The following is a 20762-nucleotide window of genomic DNA, read 5'->3' as shown; positions in this document are numbered from 1 at the left end:
AATGTGCTGACAGTACTCCATCATTACACACAGAAGTGAGATAGGGTGTCCCGCAGGGCTCAGTACTGGGACCTTTACTGTTTTCACTTTACGTGCATCACTGGGATCTATCATTAGGAAACATAATGTTAATTTTCACTTGTATGCAGATGACACCCAATTATACCTTTCATTTAAATCAAATGAAGTTTCTCCAATGTTGTCTTTAATTAGATGTGTTAGTGAATTAAAAGAGTGGATGGATGAGAACTACTTGTCTTTAAATACAGATAAAACAGATGTTAATTGTTGGAGGGAATGACGTTGATCACAACAATATTTTGTCATCATTTAATTCAGTTGGAATCACCATTAATTTTACTGAATCAGCCTGCAATCTAGGAGTTATCTTTGACTCTAGCATGTCATTTAAATCGCCTATTACAAAGTTGTCCTAATCATATTTTTTCCATCTTAAAAATGTTGGGAAATTAAGGTGCTTTCTAAATAAACAGGATTCTGAGAAATTAATTAATGTATTTACTGTATTTCTAGTAGGATTGACTACTGCAATGCGGTGTTCACTGAATGTTCAAACTATTCTTTATACAGCCTCCAGTTAATCCAAAATGCTGCTGCAAGAATTATTACAAGAACAAGAAAATATGAACATATAATTGTAGTTCTTAAATCCTTACACTGGCTCCCAGTTAAGTTTAAGGCAGATTTTAAAATCCTCTTTTTAACATATAAAGCATGAAAAGGCCAAGGTCTGGCTTACTTGTCTGAACTTATTATGACTTACAAACCAGAGCACACATTAAGATCTCAAGATGCCGGTCTGCTTATGATTCCAAGGATTTAAAAAATAACAGTGGGAGGTCAAGCTTTTAGTTACAGGGCCCCTAAACTGTGGAATGGTCTGCCTGCTACTATAAGAGATGCCCCTTCAGTCTCAGCTTTTAAATCCCGGCTGAAGACTCACTACTTCAGTTTAGCATATCCTGACTAGAGCTGCTGATTAACTGTACAGACTGCATCTCTGTTGTTAGTCATTAGCACTAAAATATAAGTAACATGATAGTTATAATTGGATACTAACCCTCACCTATACTGTTTCTCTTCTCAGTACTCAAATGTGGCAATTGGTGCTACGGTCCACCTGCCAAGTTGTTTTACCTGCCTAAGGTAAAGTCATCCCTGATGCAGGATCGCAGGAATCGTGGGAAAGAGGGGTCCATTCATCGGATTAGCGCTATTTCAGCTGTGGAATGGCCAAATGGGGGAGGCAGCTTGATGGCTGAGGTCTCCAGGACTCTAAATATATCCAAATCATATTATGTGATATCATCTACTGTTAAATTCTAGTCCGTACTTCTAAAATTTTTATTTTTATACTGTATTGAGGATTTGTTCTGTTCTGTTCTGTGTATTGCATTGTATTGTATTGACCCCCTTCTTTTTGACACCCACTGCATGCCCAACTACCTGGAAAGGGGTCTCTCTTTGAACTGCCTTTCCCGAGGTTTCTTCCATTTTTTCCCTACAAGGGTTTTTTGAGAGTTTTTTCTTGTCTTCTTAGAGAGTCAAGGCTGGGGGGCTGTCAAGAGGCAAGGCCTGTTAAAGCCCATTGTGGCATTTCTTGTATGATTTTGGGCTATACAAAAATAAATTGTATTGTATATCATTGTATTGTATTGTATTGTATCTGTGGACCAGAATGCTCAAGGAAAAGCAGCTGGATGAAAGGAGAGAGTAGCTGTGAGTTGAAATGACCAAGGGGGACCTAAAACTATCCACATGTCAAAATGACCGAGAGGACAATAAAGCAATCAAGTCTTGTGCCAAAATCAAGAGTGTAAAAACTGCACTGCATTAAATGAATTGGTGTCCACAAACTGCATTTTTAAAACTATGGTCAACTCTCTGTTAAGAAGCTAAGTTACCCAGTGACCTGAGAGGGTCTTAATCTGGCCATTAATCAGGAGTTCTGTACTAAACTTATAGTAATGTATTTCTATAAAACTAATAAAGGGGAAGAAACAAATCTATGGGCTACATTGCAAGTAAGGCAGTTATTTACTTTGTTAATAAGTCACCTCCAGCCATTATCAGCCTGTTTTTCTTTTCGGTCTCCTGCTATTTTGCCGGGCTGCCGTTCCAGGTCATGGAATTAGTCAATGGGGTAGCATATTACCAGTGCACAATATTATACTACATTTGTGGATTTCAGCACGTGGCATATCAAATTACTGACTGCCTGGAAGTCGAGGGTGTCCATTGGCCTGGATTAGAGGAACTCTGAAACCGTTTGTTCAAAAGGAGCAGCAATCCTCGAAAGGTTTAGCTTTTCTAGGAATACTGTTACTTGGAATTTTGTTTTTCATTTTTTGGATTCCCATTAACAAAACTTTGATTGTATTTTATCCAGTTTATAGATGTGGGTATTACTAGTGGGATCCAGAGAGGTGTTGGGAGGTGCTCTGGCTCCGACCCCCATTACCCATGTTGCAAACAAAAGTCACAGTCACTGTCTTGTAACTTCTACTTTATTACACATAATTTATAGAATTATTTATTTTGATTTCTTTGTGTGTGTGGATTACCTGGGTTGTTACTGACATCTGGTGAAAATTTCATGTCAATAGCCCCATTTGAAATGTATTTACTGAGAAAAACATTACCGTATTCAATATTTTTTTCCCCCTTGTATATCCTGTTCATGAATGCTAAATGTGAACTCCATGGGGCACCCACACCCCCTAGCTCTTCAGTTTCTGGAGCATCTAACAGAGCATTTGAAACTACATTAAAAGTACAAGGGGGACCAAAAACCCCCACCTCCCAACGCTCTTTGATTCCTGATATGCTTATGATTGTGTGCAAACCTGCATGGGGGAAACCATCACGTTCTGTGATGTTTTATTTTGGCACCACCAGGCAAGGCGAGTTAAACCATGTCTGGTATTACACTAATTTGAGACTACTATTGTGGCTATTTATATTGATGTTGTGCAGTTATTTGTTACATTGTTCCCCTATTTATCTGTACATCATTGTAAACATCCTGAGCCTGTCCTCTGCAAAGTGCCCCATATAAGAATTAACATAATTGATGTAAATGTTTATTTTTACTTACAAAGTATGCTTCAATTCAAATCAAATAGTTGTACCAGTGGCATTTTACCTGCTCATGGCCATAATAAGCCGCAATATGTAGAGGAGTGAAAAACACAGCATCCTGGACATTCACATAGGCTCCATGCTGTAAGAGGATGTCAACAGCCTACAAACAAAACAAGAGCTCTTAATGACTTATTCTTAGTGAAACACTTGCTGGCACAGCACAAACGCTTCCAGTTCTCTATAGTGTCCCTCTCAGGTATCTCAAATGCTGGCTTCTCTGCAGGTTAATTTGGGACAATGAAATGAACAAATGACCTGCAAGGTCTCTAATGATCAAAATCTGCCCCAAGTTCTAACAAAGTAGCAGTCCGGAGAGTTTATTATATTAACAAACAGAATAGTGTGGCTCATTCTCTGCAGAGCACAATGCCGGCCTCACCTCATGGTGGCCTGCCACTGTCGCAATGTGCAGGGCTGTGAGTGCTCCATAGCCAACCTGCTGGATGTCAGCTCCTCCATGAAGCAATGCAGTCACCAGCTCTGCATTGGCCTGATAAGTAACATAAAGATAAAAAAATAATGGAAAAGGGTCATTTGTGTCAGCATCCATCTTTGCACATAAATGAAACTGACATCCCTTCCATCAACAACCTTGTTATGTTCCATCGATTCCTCATTGTATTTTATTCTTTATTCATGCCTACTGTTTTCCGTGTTCCTTTTGGTGCCTGCCAAAGGTACATATTTGCTTTTATTTGTTCTCCTTTATTCATTTTATTCTACTCATGAGTTTGCCCTCTTTTCTTCTATTATGTTCCTTATAAGAAGAACATTAATAACTGTTTTTACCAATAACCCATTTTCTGTGCCCACATTGTCCAATTCAAGTTTGCTCTGGTCGGAGCTTATCCTGGTCACGTCAAGGGCAAGGCAGGGACTGGCCTTGGACAGGATGCCTGTCTACCAAAGGGCACATTCACACATATAATCACAATCTTTAACTAACTAGGCAACTTCACTTTAAAATTAAATGAAAGCCCACAAGATTAACATATTTGAAATGAAACATTTTGCATCATTACAGCAATTTGTTCCAGTGAGTGTTATTCAGACTGTGCTGAGCAACCAAACTCAAGTTTCTTAGCTTCTGATACTGGAGCAGACCTGCTAGTTTTCATCTCCACTGACCTTGTAAGCAGCCAAGTGTAGAGCAGTGAATCCGTTTCTTGTCAGCCTCGATGGCCGCAGTCCTTTCAGCATTAGTGTTCTTATGTGAGCTTTGTTTCCTGCCATTTCATAAAGGTGATAAAATATTAACACTAAGTACAGCATTCAGTGGTCTAAATAGCCACATCCCATTTACTTATTTTATTGTATGTCTTTAAACCTCAAAGAGGCTCTTATACTTTATTAGTTAATGTTTATTCCAATATAAAACATGAAAATCTTACTTGCTCTGGTGCCTCACACTCGCTTGTCGCAAGTATCAAAAACACAAGCTGGCCGTTGTCAGCCTCTCATAAACGCACACATAAATATACATACTTTGGGACATATGAACCATAGCCATTGCTTACACTGCCATTCCTGTATTCTTTTATATACTTTGAATATTAGAACACTTTCAAGGAGAACAGGCTATTTAGCCCATAAAGGATGATAATCCATTTCGCCTCATTTCTCCTAAATAACAAACAGTTTGGCAAGTTGAGTTTTGAAGGTTCCTAAAGTCCTACCATCTACCACACACCTTGGTGATTTATTTCATGTTTATGGTTCTTTGTGTGAAGAAAATCCTTCTAATGTTTGCGTGAAATTGGCCCTGAATAAATCTCCCCACGTCTCCATTTTTTACTGAAGAATGCATTTTCAAGTAACAGATGGGATCCATCCTCCCAATTCCCTTCATAACTGTTAACACTTCACTCATGTCACCTCTCAATCACCATTTGCTTAGTCAAAAGTTTCAGCTCCTTCAGTCTTTCATGGTAGCTCATACGTCTTAGTCCTGGAGTCTGGCTGGTTGCTGTCCTATTAACTTTCTCTAGTGCTGCTGTGTCTTTTTTGTAATATGAAGACCAAAAGTGAATACTGTACTCCAGGTAAGACCTCACTAGAGGCTTCTAAAGCTTAAGCATAACCTCATTTGATTTTAACTCCACACACCGTGCGAGGTAACCTAAAATTCTGTTAGCGTTCTTGATCTTTTCTGTATACCGACTGGATGTAGAGAGTGAGGAGTCCACTACGACTCCTAGGCTTTTCTCATAAGGCATTCTTTCAACCTTCAAACCTCCTATTGTTAATAAAATACTTTCTATTTCCTACATGTCTGTAGTACTAAGGTGTTGTACCGTGTTAGCCATTATGGATGTAATGAGAAGTCAAGCAAAATGACACCTTTTATTGGTTAATGAAAAGATTACAATATACAAGCTTTCGAGGCAACTCAGGCCCTTCTTCAGGCAAGATGCAATCAAAGGCCATTACATCTTGCTTGAAGAAGGGACCCCAACATACCTCAAAAGCTTGCATATTGTAATCTGTTTCGTTAGCCAATAAATGGTGTCATTTTGCTTTACTTCTCATTATTTCCTACATGTAATACTTTATATGATTTAGTTCTTTGAATTTCCTAAGCCTGTATTTTTTTCCAGGTCTCCCTGAGTCTACATTATCTGCCCAGCCACCTTGTTTAGTATCATCTGCAGACTTAACTAGCTTGTTATTTATTTTATATGTTATTTATATTATTTATGCAGTATCTCATAAAAGTGAGTACACCCCTCACATTTTTGTAAATATTTGATTATATCTTTTCATGGGACAACACTGAAGATATGACATTTTGATACAATGTAGTCAGTGTACAGCTTGTATAACAGTGTAAATTTACTGTCCCCTCAAAATAACTCAACACACAGCCATTAATGTCTAAACCGCTGGCAACAAAAGTGAGTACACCCCTAAGTGAAAAATGCCCAAATTGTGCCCAATTAGACATTTTCCCTCCCCGGTGTCATGTGACTCGCTAGTGTCACAAGATCTCAGGTGTGATAAAGTTGGTGTTATTGCTCTCACACTCTCTCATACTGGTCACTGGAAGATCAACATGGCACCTCATGGCAAAGAACTCTCTGAGGATCTGAAAACAAGAATTGTTGCTCTACATAAAAATGGCCTAGGCTATAAGAAGATTGCCAATACCCTGAAACTGAGCTGCAGCACGGTGGCCAAGACCATACAGCAGTTTAACTGGACAGGTTGCACTCAAAACAGGCCTCGCCATGGTTGACCAAAGAAGTTGAGTGCACGTGCTCAGTGTCATATTCAGAGGTTGTCTTTTGAAAATACACGTATGAGAGCTGCCAGCATTGCTGCAGAGGTTGAAGGAGGGGGGGTTGGGGGGTCAGCCTGTCAGTGCTTAGACCATACGCTTCACACTGCATTAAATTGATCTGCATGGCTGTTGTCCTAGAAGGAAGCCTCTTCTAAAGATGATGCACAAGAAAGCCCGCAAACAGTTTGCTGAAGACAAGCAGACTAAGGGCATCGATTACTGGAACCATGTCCTGTGGTCTGATGAGACCAAGATAAACTTATTTGGTGTCAAGCATGTGTGGCGGCAACCAGGTGGGGAGTACAAAGACAAGTGTGTTTTGCCTACAGTCAAGCATGGTGGTGGGAGTGTCATAGTTTGGCGCTGCATGAGTGCTGCCAGCACTGGGGAGCTACAGTTTATTGAGGGAACCTTGAATGCCAACATGTACTGTGACATACTGAAGCAGAAACTGGGCCGCAGGGCAGTATTCCAGCATGATAACGACCCCAAACACACCTCCAAGACGACCACTGCCTTGCTAAAGAAACTGAGGGTAAAGGTGCTGGACTGGCCAAACATGTCTCCATACCTAAACCCTATTGAGCAGCTGTTGGGAATCCTCAAATGGAAGATGGAGGAGCGCAAGGTCTCCAACATCCACCAGCTCATCATGGAGGAGTAGAAGAGGATTCCAGGGGCAACCTGTGAAGTTCTAGTGAACTCCATGCCCAAGAGAGTTAAGGCAGTGCTGGAAAATAATGGTGGCCACACAAAATATTGACACTTTGGGCACAATTTGGACATTTTCACTTAGGGGTGTACTCAATTTTGTTGCCAGCGGTTTAGACATTAATGGCTGTGTGTTGAGTTATTTTGAGGGGGCAGTAAATTTACACTGTTATACAAGCTGTACACTGACTACTTTACATTGTATCAAAGTGTAATATCTTTAGTGTTGTCCCATTAAAAGATATAATCAAATATTTACAAAAATGTGAGGGGTGTAATCACTTTTGTGAGATAATGTATATGCAGATTATTAGAAAGTACAGCATCCCCTGCACTAAAACCTGAGGGGCATCACTTTCAACATCACCTCTCGCCATAAGCCTTTGTTTTTGGTGTTTAAGCAAGTTTTGTAGCCACCTACAGACTGTGCCTAAGACCCCCATCTTTTTTTAGTATAATCTATAGCCTATATGGGGAAATTATTGAAAGCCTTCAGAAAATGAAGGTAAATAATGTAACTCAGTACTTCTCTGACTGCATGTGTTTGTTGCTTCCTCGTGGAATTCCAGCATATTTCTGGGACACAATCCATTCTGCCTAACTGCTCACTGATGCTTGATTTTTTTCCTTCATTAATTTACTTGACAAATTATAAGCTTACTACTGAAAAGTTACTTTGGTCAGCTCTTTTTATATAACAGGGTGATATTTCCAAAATACAGTCCTTAGAAAGTTTTATCCAGAAAACATGACCGCATCTTTAATAGTACATCCATCCATTATCCAACCCGCTTTATCCTAACCCCAGGGTCACGGGGGTCTGCTGGAGCCAATCCCAGCCAACACAGAGCACAAGGCAGGAAACAAACCCCGGGCAGGGCGCCAGCCCACCGCAGAGTGCGCACACACACACATAACCACACACCAAGCACACACTAGGGACAATTTAGAATCATCAATGCACCTAACCTGCATATCTTTGGACTGTGGGAGGAAACCAGAGTACTCAGGGAAACCCATGCAGACACGGGGAGAACATGCAAACTCCACCCAGGGAGGACCCGAGAAGCAAACCTAGGTCTCCTTACTGTGAGGCAGCAGCGCTACCACTGCGCCACCGTGCCGCCCATCTTTAATAGTTCAGAGGCTAATGGCAAGAAATGAAATGCTAGGAAACACTAACCCGATAATTTCACAATAGCTCTTCACATAGACAGAAAAACAGAAAAGATGTGAATAGGTGACACAGAAAAATGTATTTCTACTGATGATGAAATCTCCAATTAGTGGAAGACCTGCTAATGGGATGCACATCAGTCCTGCATTAACTGCATCATCAGTTGCAAAGTAAAAGTTATTGCAGAAAGTGGCACAACTAAACTAGCTTGGTGCAAAAAAAGTAGCTGGTGGACAAATGACAAGCATAAGTAGAGATAAAATTACAAGGGGTGAGAGAAGAGAAAAAAGGAAGCAAATGGAGGAAAAATACAAATGTGGCTCTTAAAGGGCCTTTTGAAAGGTTTGTTGTTAAAACAAGGAGCAAACAAAAACAGGACACGAGTGCTCATCTTGACGACAGGGATGCTGGTGAGGCACCTGGAGGTACTGAGAATCATTAACAACAACTGTTCAAGCCAGTTACAGTAGATACATCTCTACTCCATGTTGTCACCACTCCACACAAGATCTCGTTCTGCAACAACAGCAAAAGGAGACATCGGTCCTGTCCGGGTATGCCATGTCCACAGCACTTTCTCTGACCGTGTGCACCATTACTCGACTCCAAGTACAGATAGCTGATAACAGCAAACTTCAGCACATAAAATAAAACATTGATCATTTCCTTCATAGCCTCTCACATTAGAAATATTCATTAGAATAAGAGAATAAACTGGATTTCAAGTTATACCAATTGTTAAATTTCCATATAAATCTGACAATTTGACTAATATTGATTTCTTAAACTTCAGAGCTAGATCAGATTCTGAAGTTGACCAATGATGCCAAGTCAACTCATATTGTGTGAGTTAAGTCAACTGGGGCAAGCAACACAAGGCAGTCAGTTCATAGAAATCCAGAAATCCAGAAATCCAGTAAAGAATTTTTCCTGTCCCACTTATCCCAACCCTGAGTCACTGAAGTATCGGACCGTTCCAAGATGGCAGCATCCGAATTCTTTGCAGGGCTCACTCGCATACAAACACGGTCACACCACATCAGTTCAGGGCTGTTAAAACACCTACACTGTGTGACCTTGGAATATGGGTGGAAACACACATGGACATGGTAAGAAAATACAGAGAATATCCAGACACTCACTGAAACAGATAGATAGATCTATGAGATGTGAACTGAGGGTTTATCAGTAGTAACTACTTTAAAAATGAAAAGCAAGAAACATTCTTGACATTCTTCCTTCTGCATTTTTAGAAAGTTTAATATTTGCCCAAAATACCTTTAGTGACTCCAATACACCAACCTATCACAGGTAAGTACACCCAATCAAGATGAGCTGAGACAGGTAACACTTACCCCCACAAATGCAGCAGAGGTGAAGAAGAGAAAGGCCATTTTCTGTCCGATAATTAAGGTTGACTTTACTAAAGGCTTCATCTGAGCTAACAAGAACAAAAGAAAAAAAATAAAGTATGAGTACTGGAATAGCATCACACTAAGGGGCTGGAAAAAAATTCAGAAAATGGAAAGAAGGATAGAAACAAATATAAAAATCAGAGTCAGCACCTTTGATTAAGCCCAGTAAATATTCACATCAAAGCTCCGCAGGTTTTTTGCTCACTTCTTGGCCCGATTTGGCTGATTTTCATCAGTTGTTTAACTCAAGTTCTTGACACAAATATAAAGCAGACATAATAATCATAGAAGGCACAAACCGTGGAGTACCATATGCAGGCGACTTGACCTTAGACCTTTTGGAAAAAACCATGCTTCACACAAATTTCCAAGGAAATTGAAGAATTAGAAATCTTACCGAACAGTTGACCACAGGCGTGTGCTGATTTATCAGGCTTTGTTTGCTTTCTTAACTTGTCCTGCCAGAACAGCACTGCACAATTAAGACAGAAAGCTGTGCCGATGAGATTGTGCAGAAATTCACTGCTGTTTTCTTGGTGAAAGGTTTCAGAAAGCTGCAAACCTTAACATTTCTAATAAAGCCATTCTCCTCTCCAAAATGTATGAATGGGAGTGGAGACCACTGTGACAACCCCAGATTCTCTTTCTATTCCAGCAGTGCTTTCTCTGGGGATATCATGTCCACTGGACTCATGAGTTCCTCAAAGCAATTCTCCCACCTCTCTATCAAATTCACAGCCAAGGTCAACATGTCCCACCCTGCTGAGAACAGAATGGGCAACTTCTCTCCTTCAACATCTTAACAAAATGGTTTGTTTTCAGAGCCTTTTCAGGGCCCACTTGAATGTCATTCTCCAGATCACTGCTACAGCTGCTGCCTTAAGTCCCCACCAGCAAAGATCTGCCCAAATGGACCCTGTACTGCTGATATTGTATGGCTTGCCACCGTTTTTTAACCTTAATGACTTATCTTAATGATGGTGTCATTAATTGACGTAAGTCAGACTCTTCTCCTACTGACTTCTTGAACCATTCTTGAGCCATTCAAGTTCCCCATTTCCAAAGATGCAGGAGAATTTCTTTCAGGTGTGATGGTTGAGTTCAACCCAAGCACAAGTATCCAGTAGATCTGTGTGAGGACTACAGCAATGCCTCACTCCTGTCATTGTTTTCATTTGTGTTTTTCATTTTACCTTAAGTCGTTATCATTGCCCTATTTGGTTTTTGTGTGTATTTTATTTCTCCCCCAAATCTTTACTCCTGATTTTGTCTTGCTTTTGCTAGGGGAGGACTGCTACCAGAATCAGCCTTCTCAGTTAAAGCAATGACCTGACCTGAGGAGGACTATGGAGGGCTACAGCTGAAGCAGCTCTAGTGTCCTAGCATTAGCAGAAATTTGGTTTTGTGTGTTTTGTTTCAGCCAGGATTTTTTTTTTTTCTGACTCAAGTTATCTTTTGGTTCTTTTAATCTTTTTGTTATAATTTAAATATTACTCTTTATACTATGTTATTAATACTGTTGGTGATTTCTGCTGTAGCCAATCCCAGCCAATACAGGGCAGTCATTTAATAAACCCGGGGTTAGCCACCACAGAGTTCACACACACACATACCCACACACCAAGCACACACTAGGGACAATTTAGAATCATCAATGCACCTAACCTGCATATCTTTGGACTGCCTAGGTCTCCTTACTGTGAGGCAGCAGCCTACCACTGCCACCGTGCAGCCATCTTTAATAGTTCAGAGGCTAATGGCAAGAAATGAAATGCTAGGAAACACTGACCCGATAATTTCACAATAGCTCTTCACATAGACAGAAAAACAGAAAAGATGTGAATAGGTGACACAGAAAAATGTATTTCTACTGATGATGAAATCTCCAATGTGGTTGCTAATGGGATGCACATCCGTCCTGCATTAACTGCATCATCAGTTTAAAAGTTATTGCAGAAAGTGGCACAACTAAACTAGCTTGGTGCAAAAAGTAGCTGGTGGACAAATGACAAGCATAAGTAGAGATACAATTACAACAAGGGGTGAGAGAAGAGAAAAAGGAAGCAAATAGAGGAAAAATACAAATGTGGCTCTTAAAGGGTCTTTTGAAAGGTTTGTTGTAAAACAAGGAGCAAACAAAAACAGGACACGGTGCTCATCTTGATGACAGGGATGCTGGTGAGGCACCTGGAGGTACTGAGAATCATTAACAACAACTGTTCAAGCCAGTTAGGTACATCTCTACTCCATCTTGTCACCACTCCACACAAAATCTCGTTCTGCAACAACAGCAAAGGAGACATCGGTCCTGCCGGCACATTTTACAGCACTTTCTCTGACCGTGTGCACCATTAGACTCCAAGTAAGATAGCTGATGACAGCAAACTTCAGCACAGAAAATAAAACATTGATCATTCCCTCTCCTCCTAAAATGTCATTTTTAAACTTTAAAAGCCATAGCACCATTTTTGGTCTGGCGCAGGCCAGACATCTACTCTTTGATTTGGGGTTAGGCTGCCTGGGGTTAAGTTAACTGGGGCAAGCAACACAAGGCAGTTTCCCAATGGGCCCAGAGCTGAAATAAAGGCAGGTTTGGCATTTCATGTGTGTTCGGAATATGGGTGGAAACACACATGGACATGGTAAGCAGAGAATTACAATTCTGTGAGATGTGAACTGAGGGTTTATCAGTAGTAACTACTTTAAAAAGGAAAAGCAAGAAACATTCTTGACATTCTTCCTTCTGCATTTTTAGAAAGTTTAATATTTGCCCAAAATACCTTTAGTGACTCCAATACACCAACCTATCACAGGTAAGTACACCCAAACAAGATGAGCTGAGACAGGTAACACTTACCCCCACAAATGCAGCAGAGGTGAAGAAGAGAAAGGCCATTTTCTGTCCGATAATTAAGGTTGACTTTACTAAAGGCTTCATCTGAGCTAACAAGAACAAAAGAAAAAAAATAAAGTATGAGTACTGGAATAGCATCACACTAAGGGGCTGGAAAAAAATTCAGAAAATGGAAAGATGGATAGAAACAAATATAAAAATCAGAGTCAGCACCTTTGATAGTTTTTTTTTTTTTTCGGGCTTACACATTACTATTCTACTCAGACTTTCTTCATTTAAGTTTTTACTATTTTTCAATTTATCATCTTTCCACTTTCTGTTATTCCTCTGTAATTTATGTTACTTTCTATTAGTTTCTGTTTGAAGAAAATATTCTTCCTTTTGATTTCATTATTTTTTGCCCAAGCTGAGACAGAAACGTGCAATATCATTTTTTTTTGTATTATTCCATTATCTGGAGAAAATAATTTTTTTGAGGAATTGCAAATTTGCAATATCATCATTTTTTGTTTTATTTTTTTATTATCGTTTTCTCAGGATAATGAAAACATTTTCTTGAAACTTAAAGAAACTGAAACTTAGCCTTTGCTAACCCATGACAACACATGGTAACAACTATAATAACAACAGATGAATATGTGTGTGATACCTACACAAACGTAAGCCTGTTTACATTACCCATTTCTGGGGGCAGTGTAACCATGTTGGATAAATTATTGCAGGTCTGCTTCGTGTGATTTTGGGTAAAACTGCAATGGCTAACGTAGGAAAATTGATCTGATTCTTTATAAAAATTTAAAAATTGTGATCATATTTTTTTTCCATATTTTTGTACAGTATATGTTAAAAATTACATAATGAATACATATTTTTTGTGGTTGAATACACACTAAATTTATTTTAAGGTTTTGTTCTTTTTGTATTATTACAATCAGTGGTACTGTGCAATCAGTGTGCAGTGGGCTGGCGCCCTGCCCGGAGTTTGTTTCCTGCCTTGCACCCTGTGTTGGCTGGGATTGGCTCCAGCAGACCCCCGTGACCCTGGAGCTGGGATATAGCCGGTTGGATAATGGATGGACGGATGGTGCTCAAACTCAAACCTGGGGGTTTAATGGTAGGGGGGGCACCTTCCTTTAATTTTCAACTCGCATTTTTAAGATTCAAAACCTTCAATTGCTTCTTTTTCCTTGACTATTAGCCAAGTAACAATGAGATGCGAAGGAAACCAGCAGCTAATGGGGTCCTATCTGCACGTGTGTGTGAGTTTGTTAATAACGTAGTCTATTTTAATAAAATACAATACATTACTGCTCCATACTTGTAATTATTTTATTTTTATACTGTATTGAGAATTGATTGTGTTCTGTGTATTGTATTGTATTGATACCCTTCTTTTTGACACCCACTGCATGCCCAACCTACCTAGTAAGGGGTCTCTCTTTAAACTGCCTTTCCCAAGGTTTCTTCCATTTTTCCCTACAAGGGTTTTTTTGGGAGTTTTTCTTGTCTTCTTAGAGAGTCAAGGCTGGGGGGCTGTCAAGAGGCAGGGCCTGTTAAAGTCCATTGCGGCACTTCTTGTGTGATTTTGGGCTATACAAAAATAAGTTGTATTGTATTGTATTAATAAAGTACAAGTATAGATTAAAAAAATGGTTCTATGTCAATGTTCTAAAAAAACAAAATCTTTGATATCAGAAATATCTGACATGGCACAGTGAGAGCACTAACAGGAGATGGAATTAGCAAAAACTGACAGCCACTGCAGCTCTGAAGGAATGGAGATTGAGAGCTCTGGTCTACATGTTCCCAGAATACTCTTTTGCTGTGCCAGGCCCATCTAGCCAAAAGACTTGCCATCTGTGTTACTTAATCTCCAAACGGGGATCATTTGACTACTTGGCACCTCTTTTTACATAAATAACCAAAACACACAACCTCAATTCATATTAAACATCTACAACGTCAATCACTGACCCATAACCTATGTACTCAGGTATGCATATCAGTAACAACATGTTCGGATAAGTTGTTTGTTATGGATGACCCATGAGTAATACCAAAATCCAAAAAACAATTCACAATTTGGATTAGATTCAACTCTTCATGGGTAGCCCCTTTCATGAAGTACCCCATTAGGACTGCAGAGTTAGGAGGGGATTTAGATTTTCAATTTACTTTCTACGCCAGGCCTTCAAAGCTGTGATATATTTGTCTACTCTCTTCATAAAAAGGACATTGGGCGCCCAAATGGTCAGAAGAAGTAATATCTGACTGGACTCCATGAACCAGTGGACCGATCAATGGTGGGTCTTTGTCTTTCTATTGACAGTCTGATGTCTGGAGGGACAGAAAGCACTGCTGACAGGGTAAGAGAGAGCTTTTGTAGAACAGAGAGGCTAGCAGAGGGTTAAGGTATCTCCCAGAAGTGTGCTACGGCTTCCATATGTGTGCCCAATTTCTTTATATAAATGGGAACCTACCTGGAGTCCCAAAACACACATGCACACAAACAACATGAAAGTTTTCCACTCAGTGGCTCCAAGTATTATTGAGGAGACCCTCATGTGCTGTAGTACACTACATTCTGTCAGGATCAGGTGAGTATGACACACACACACACACATTCAACCAGGAAGCCTGGTTCCAGAGCCAACGCTATGCGTGGATGACACTTCAACGATACCCAGCTGGTGCTCTTCAATCACTTCCGCACGTTCAGAGTTCTTCTTTGCTAGTGATGTAAAGTGCCACGTCCCAGAAACCACTGCCAAGTTATGGTCTGTCCATACCTGCCCCCCAAACAGAATACCACCTGACTCCCACTGTTTGTCTTGATGTCCCTGGGCTCATTCACAAACAGAACATGCAGACCCCACACAGGAAGCACCCTATCAAGCGCCATGAGAAGTACATGCAAGGAACTGCATCCCCTCCCGCATTGTGGAACTCTTTACAAAATGTGCTACACTGAGAAAATGACATGAATTAACAAACTAATGGCTTATTAAGACAACAGAGACTGAGTGATGTGATCACAATGCACTACAAAATAAAACCTCCTACCTAAAGACATGCTTTAGCTCCATCAACTCGCTCTCTTTGATTTGCAGGTCATCCTCTAGTCTTTCAATTATTACTGAATAGGACTCTGTCACCTTCTTCTTCCATTCATCTGTTCACAAGTGAAGACAAAAATCATCTTAAATGGAAGTTTGAGCTGTTAATGTTAGCAAAGACTAGAAACAAGAGTGCAATTGAATTAAACAAACAGGACTTGCCAGTGTAAACACCGAGCTCTCCCTGATTGTAATGACCAAGTGTGTTTTTAATTTCAGATATTAGAAAGGAAATATCCATTTTATTTTTTTTTTAATTGTCCTCCCCCCCCATCCCTGCCCGCCCTTAGGTTGTGAGGAGCTGGAGACCATCCCAGGCGCAATGATTAAAAGCTTTGAGACAGCCACGCCATTCTATCAGAGAGGGTTTCAGACCCCCACCTGTACACTCACGGCACCTTTGGAGACATTAAAGAGCCGGACTGTTGGGGAGAACTGAACTGAGCGGTGCAAAAACAAAAGAGATATAAACTGAACATCAAGTGTAGCACAGGCTAGTATTGAGCTGTGGCCCAAGTGCCACGAGGTGACAGCCATGCCACCCTACAAAGGAAACAATTCTCAGATTTGAATTCAGAAATAATGGTGTCAAAAGGAAAATAAAAAATCATGTTTATCGGCTTCCAAGTTTATCTGCATTATACAAGTCAAAGCACCCTGATCAAGTTAGTTCTTATTTTTGTCGGTCAAAATGCACACAGCTCTCCAGAATTTTCAATATCTTTGTATTCAATTTCAAGTTAAGACCTGACCCTCGTATTAACATTCAAGAAAACTGGCCAACACCTAATTAATAAAGTCACTCAAACACAAAAAATCAATCTACCTGTGCAGGTCTGGGTTGGTCTCGATTTGTAATTCCCCATTTGGTTTACTTCCAAAACCAAGTAGGTACAGCAAAACAGTAAACAGACTGTAGAAACTGCACGGTATAAGCAACAAGAGTCACTTCTGAAGTACAATGTCAGCGCAGCTGATAAATTTGGGATCACTGTGGTGAACTAAAAATAGCCTGGCAGTGGAAGGAATGCCAGACAACAATGACAGCAGGTCAAGCTGCATGCCAATACAGGAGCACACAGGGGAGACAGCTGGCATTGGAGAAAGGCTTCTGGGTCAGTAGCTTCAAGTGCATGCTGGGATGGATAGATAGATAGATAGATAGATAGATAGATCTGTAGCCTAACATTTTCTAAAGCACCTAACTGATATGAATTACACAGATAACAAAAAACCATGTTGATAATGTATATAAGGCATTTTTTGAAGAGTTGCCAATCATAAGCATGTGCCTAAGATGCAGACATATAATAAAGGTTTACAGATTTATTTTTGTGGCTAGTAGCATTAATTTCCAGAGACATGGCAGAGCTGTGGAGATATAATCGCCCAGGTTTACAGATAGTCGTGACAATGGAAGCGAATGACTGTTGCCAGTTGGCAACATGTTATTGAGTTGTTTAAATTGCATGACTCTAGCTTTTCCAGCCATTTCAAATGTATGCATGTTTGGTTAAGGCGACTCAAAATGTGACTAGAATAGCCCATGCGGTGTAATATACTGTTCTGTCAAGGCCTTGTTTACTGCCTTGCACCTGGGTACGGTTTTGTCTGCTTAAGACTAGTGATGAGCGAGGATGCTCGGTCGAACATATGTTCGGCTCGAGCATCGCTACGCTCGGAGCATGGCGCTACTCGAACGAGCACCAACTGTGCTCGTGCTGCATGCTCGAGTCTCTGCCCCGCACGTTTCGCGGGTTGGAGACAGCCAATCAAGGGGCTGGTACTGCCCTCACTGTAATGCCAGTAGCCATGTCAGGTGCTGGCATTACAGTGATTGGCTGGCCGGAACACGTCATCGGGTGCTAAACAGCATGCACTCGCATATAATGTTTTAGAGCGTCAGCTCACCTGCAGGCACTCCCATATTATAGTTTAGAGCAGTGAAAGGCAACCTTTTTCGAGTTGCGGCGCACTAAGTCCAAACATTTTCTTTCGCGGCGCACCTGAGGGACTGCCCATAAATAAAGTCGTGACGACACAATCTATGGACAATCGCCAATAAAAACAGTTAATTTTACAAGTTTGAAAGACATTTTATTAATAAAGGAATCAAAGGATAAATCTTAAATTTAATTAATGTGAACGTTGAGATTGTTTTTCAGCACATATGAGATTGATGCGAGGATCAATTTTCGAAAGACAGACGCGCATTTCCTTGTCGATCATTTGAAGTCTCTCGCGTTTCTTAGACTTCATTTCCGTAAGTGTTCCGTTATCTGTTTTTCCAACATAATTTTTTTTTAAACATTATATTTTTAATCAACTAAAAGTTCAAAAACACTAGCAATTTTAAATATTTTACGAAAGATTTCGCGACCCCCCTAGAAAACTGCACCGGTTGCCCGACAATGTTTTAGAGCGTCAGCTCACCTGCAGGCACTGGCATATAATGTTTTAGAGCGTCATTTTTCCTGTAAAATTGATTTTTTGGGGGGTTTTGGGCGTGTTTTTGTCAGTCTGTAAAAGTGGCGTACAACTTGGACAAACTGGTTCCCAGCAGCGACTTGGGAGTCCAAGATGCATCCAGACATCGTCCCCATGCTGTTCCTGGTCCATTTGGGTGGTGTTTCTGTCACTTTCTGACCTTTTCCAATGGACCAGGCACCCTCCCCTCTTCAGAGCAGGGGGTGCCTGGTTGTCTCCCATTAATTTACATTATACTCGGGTGCTCGGTAGAGCACACGAACATCGCGATGTGTTCGGACCGAACACCCGAACACTTTGGTGCTCGCTCATCACTACTTAAGACCCTTTGCTTGAGAAAGATGAATGAGGGAATAGATCTGACTTACCAGTTGTAATTTAGTTTTTTAATGCACATTTTGTCCACTAGGGGGTCCCAATTCCTAAAATGTTATTCTGTCTGGAGAGACAGTACTGTACGGTAGTACTTGAGTGCTTCTTCTCCTGCATAAATAAGGAAGCTGGTAAGCACCATATGAGAAGAGAGCAGCTGTAACAGCACGTTGTGTCGTCTGTGGATGGAAGGCTGTAACATTTGAAAGGTGCACAGCTGTAAGCGCAGAGAAGGGTGAGAAAATGGATGAATAACTTGGATGATTACATACTTCTGTGTATACATATAAAGTACGAGCATGTATGCTTAAATGCTTGTTGTCTATATATAGTACGTGTTTGCTTACAAAGCACCTTACTGAATTATATAACATATTTAAGCAGAACATACTGCACATCCTCACACACAATATTCTGAATAAACAGACTTTACTGAGAAGTGGTTTTTGTTTTAACTTTTGCTCTCGAGGTTACTCCAGACCAGGGGTTCTCAGCCTTTTGACTCGGCCTACCACATCCAGGAATTCAAATGTTCTGAAGTGCCACAATGTTATATTTGCTGTGGTTAGGTACTATAAAAGTAAAGGTGAGATTTCTTTGTCTGCCTGAAAATGTTATACTTGGGGTAGCTTTAACAAAGGGTTACAGATTGTTTTTGTGCATCATTTAATTTTTCTTGTGTACAAATATTATATATATATATTTTTTTTTAATGTATTAACAACAGTGTGGTTTAACATGGAATAAAAATTAGAAATCCTGATATTTTCATACTTTAAATAGTACACAGTTCGGAGCTTGAATTTCAGACATGGCATGGAAGGTTCCCAAAGAGAAACAACAAATGGGGAGCATTTTATTGGCTCTGGGGGATTTCAGCGTGAAGTTTATACACAATGATGTGCTCATCGTGGTATACCCAGTTTGCCTTACCATTTGCACTGTCACACTTGTGTGTTTTGAGGACAGCTGAAGGGCTCTGGAACTGGAAATCCTCCTCCAGACCAGGGGTTGGCACTGTTGTTTAATGAGTTTTCTTCTTCTCTCTCTGCTGAATTGAAGACTGGCACCCATACCTCCTCTGAGGTCACTTTTGTCATATATGCCCTCCAGGATGCCATATAACCAGCTCCTATTCTACCTCTCCTCAGTGTCATCTTGGGCTGCAGTCTGAAAAGACTTGAACAATATCGCTTGGGATTATGGGGATTACATACATGGCCCAACCTTTTATGACCTGTTTGTGTTTTTAATTAAATTAAAAGGGCAAACTCAATTATAGAATACACACTGGACCCCCTGGAGGTCGTAGCGAAGTAGAGAATTAAATGAAAACTGAGTGCCATTATGAGCAATGCTGCACATCCTCTGACACAACAACACTGAGGACTTTCAGACAACAAATTATTCAGCAGAAGTGTGTCAAGAAAAACTACTGGGGGTCCATTATACCAACAGCAATACGTCTGTATAAGGCCTCACTGGGACTGGGCCAGCCAAGTTGGATGTTTTCTTTTTCCTGAATTTTTTTCCTTTATAGTCATTCCAATGTGTGTCTCGATGTTTATTTATTACTTACTTACTTATGAGAGCTTCTGTAAAAAGACAAGTTTCCTCCTGGAGACAAAAATTTCAGTCGTATCTTATTCTTACAGCACACACCTTAATTTATTCAAACTTTAAATCTGCTTTTATAAAAACACACTTTCTAAATCTGGTTTGTCAAAACAATCATTTGTCAGGATTGTAACATTTGCTTACTGATGAGGAACATTTACCGTATATAGTTGCAGATAAGTTCTCCCGCAGATAAGTCGGGGCTTGATTTTACAGTATAATTTCTGGTATTTTATAATGTTGGTTGTATAAGTCGATTGTTCCAAGAGATTATGATATGCCAATGCCCACCTGAGAGAGTAACCACGGAGCACACGGCCTTTTTTTTCTAAGCATTGTGCCTGCGTGACCACACGCTAATACCCAATCTATTCTGACGCAACGTTTGCACCGTTTTGTGTTTTTTGTATCTCACACTCTCATACACCTTAATCGTAAGAGCATTCCTTATATATGATGGAGCGTTCAATCAGAAGAAAATATGAAGCTGGTTTTAAATTAAAGTAAATTAAAAGTTGTTGAAGTGGTGAAAGAAATTGGTAACTGCGCTGCTGCAACAAAATTCGAT

General features: G+C 40.2%; 1 protein-coding gene across 3 annotated transcripts in view; it reads right to left on the bottom strand.

Moving 5' to 3' along the window:
- tnni3k (TNNI3 interacting kinase) overlaps positions 1-16682 on the bottom strand; it is a 118736-nt gene extending 102054 nt beyond the window's left edge. For all 3 annotated transcript variants that reach the window (XM_039736150.1, XM_039736151.1, XM_039736152.1), the window contains exons 1-6: positions 16545-16682; positions 15666-15774; positions 12606-12691; positions 4294-4391; positions 3545-3655; positions 3167-3265 (exon numbers count right to left, since the gene is read on the bottom strand). In XM_039736150.1, the coding sequence (XP_039592084.1) occupies positions 3167-3265; positions 3545-3655; positions 4294-4391; positions 12606-12691; positions 15666-15774; positions 16545-16584 (543 nt within the window). In that variant the 5' untranslated portion in view covers positions 16585-16682. The remainder of the gene's footprint in view (positions 1-3166; positions 3266-3544; positions 3656-4293; positions 4392-12605; positions 12692-15665; positions 15775-16544) is intronic.
- Between the last annotated feature and the right edge of the window lie 4080 nt (positions 16683-20762).

Source organism: Polypterus senegalus, chromosome 14, assembly GCF_016835505.1.
Source record: "Polypterus senegalus isolate Bchr_013 chromosome 14, ASM1683550v1, whole genome shotgun sequence".
In the NCBI taxonomy this organism is placed as follows: domain Eukaryota; kingdom Metazoa; phylum Chordata; class Cladistia; order Polypteriformes; family Polypteridae; genus Polypterus; species Polypterus senegalus.
The sequence above is the reverse complement of the archived record's forward strand: the minus strand, read 5'-3'. Positions and strand labels throughout refer to the sequence as shown.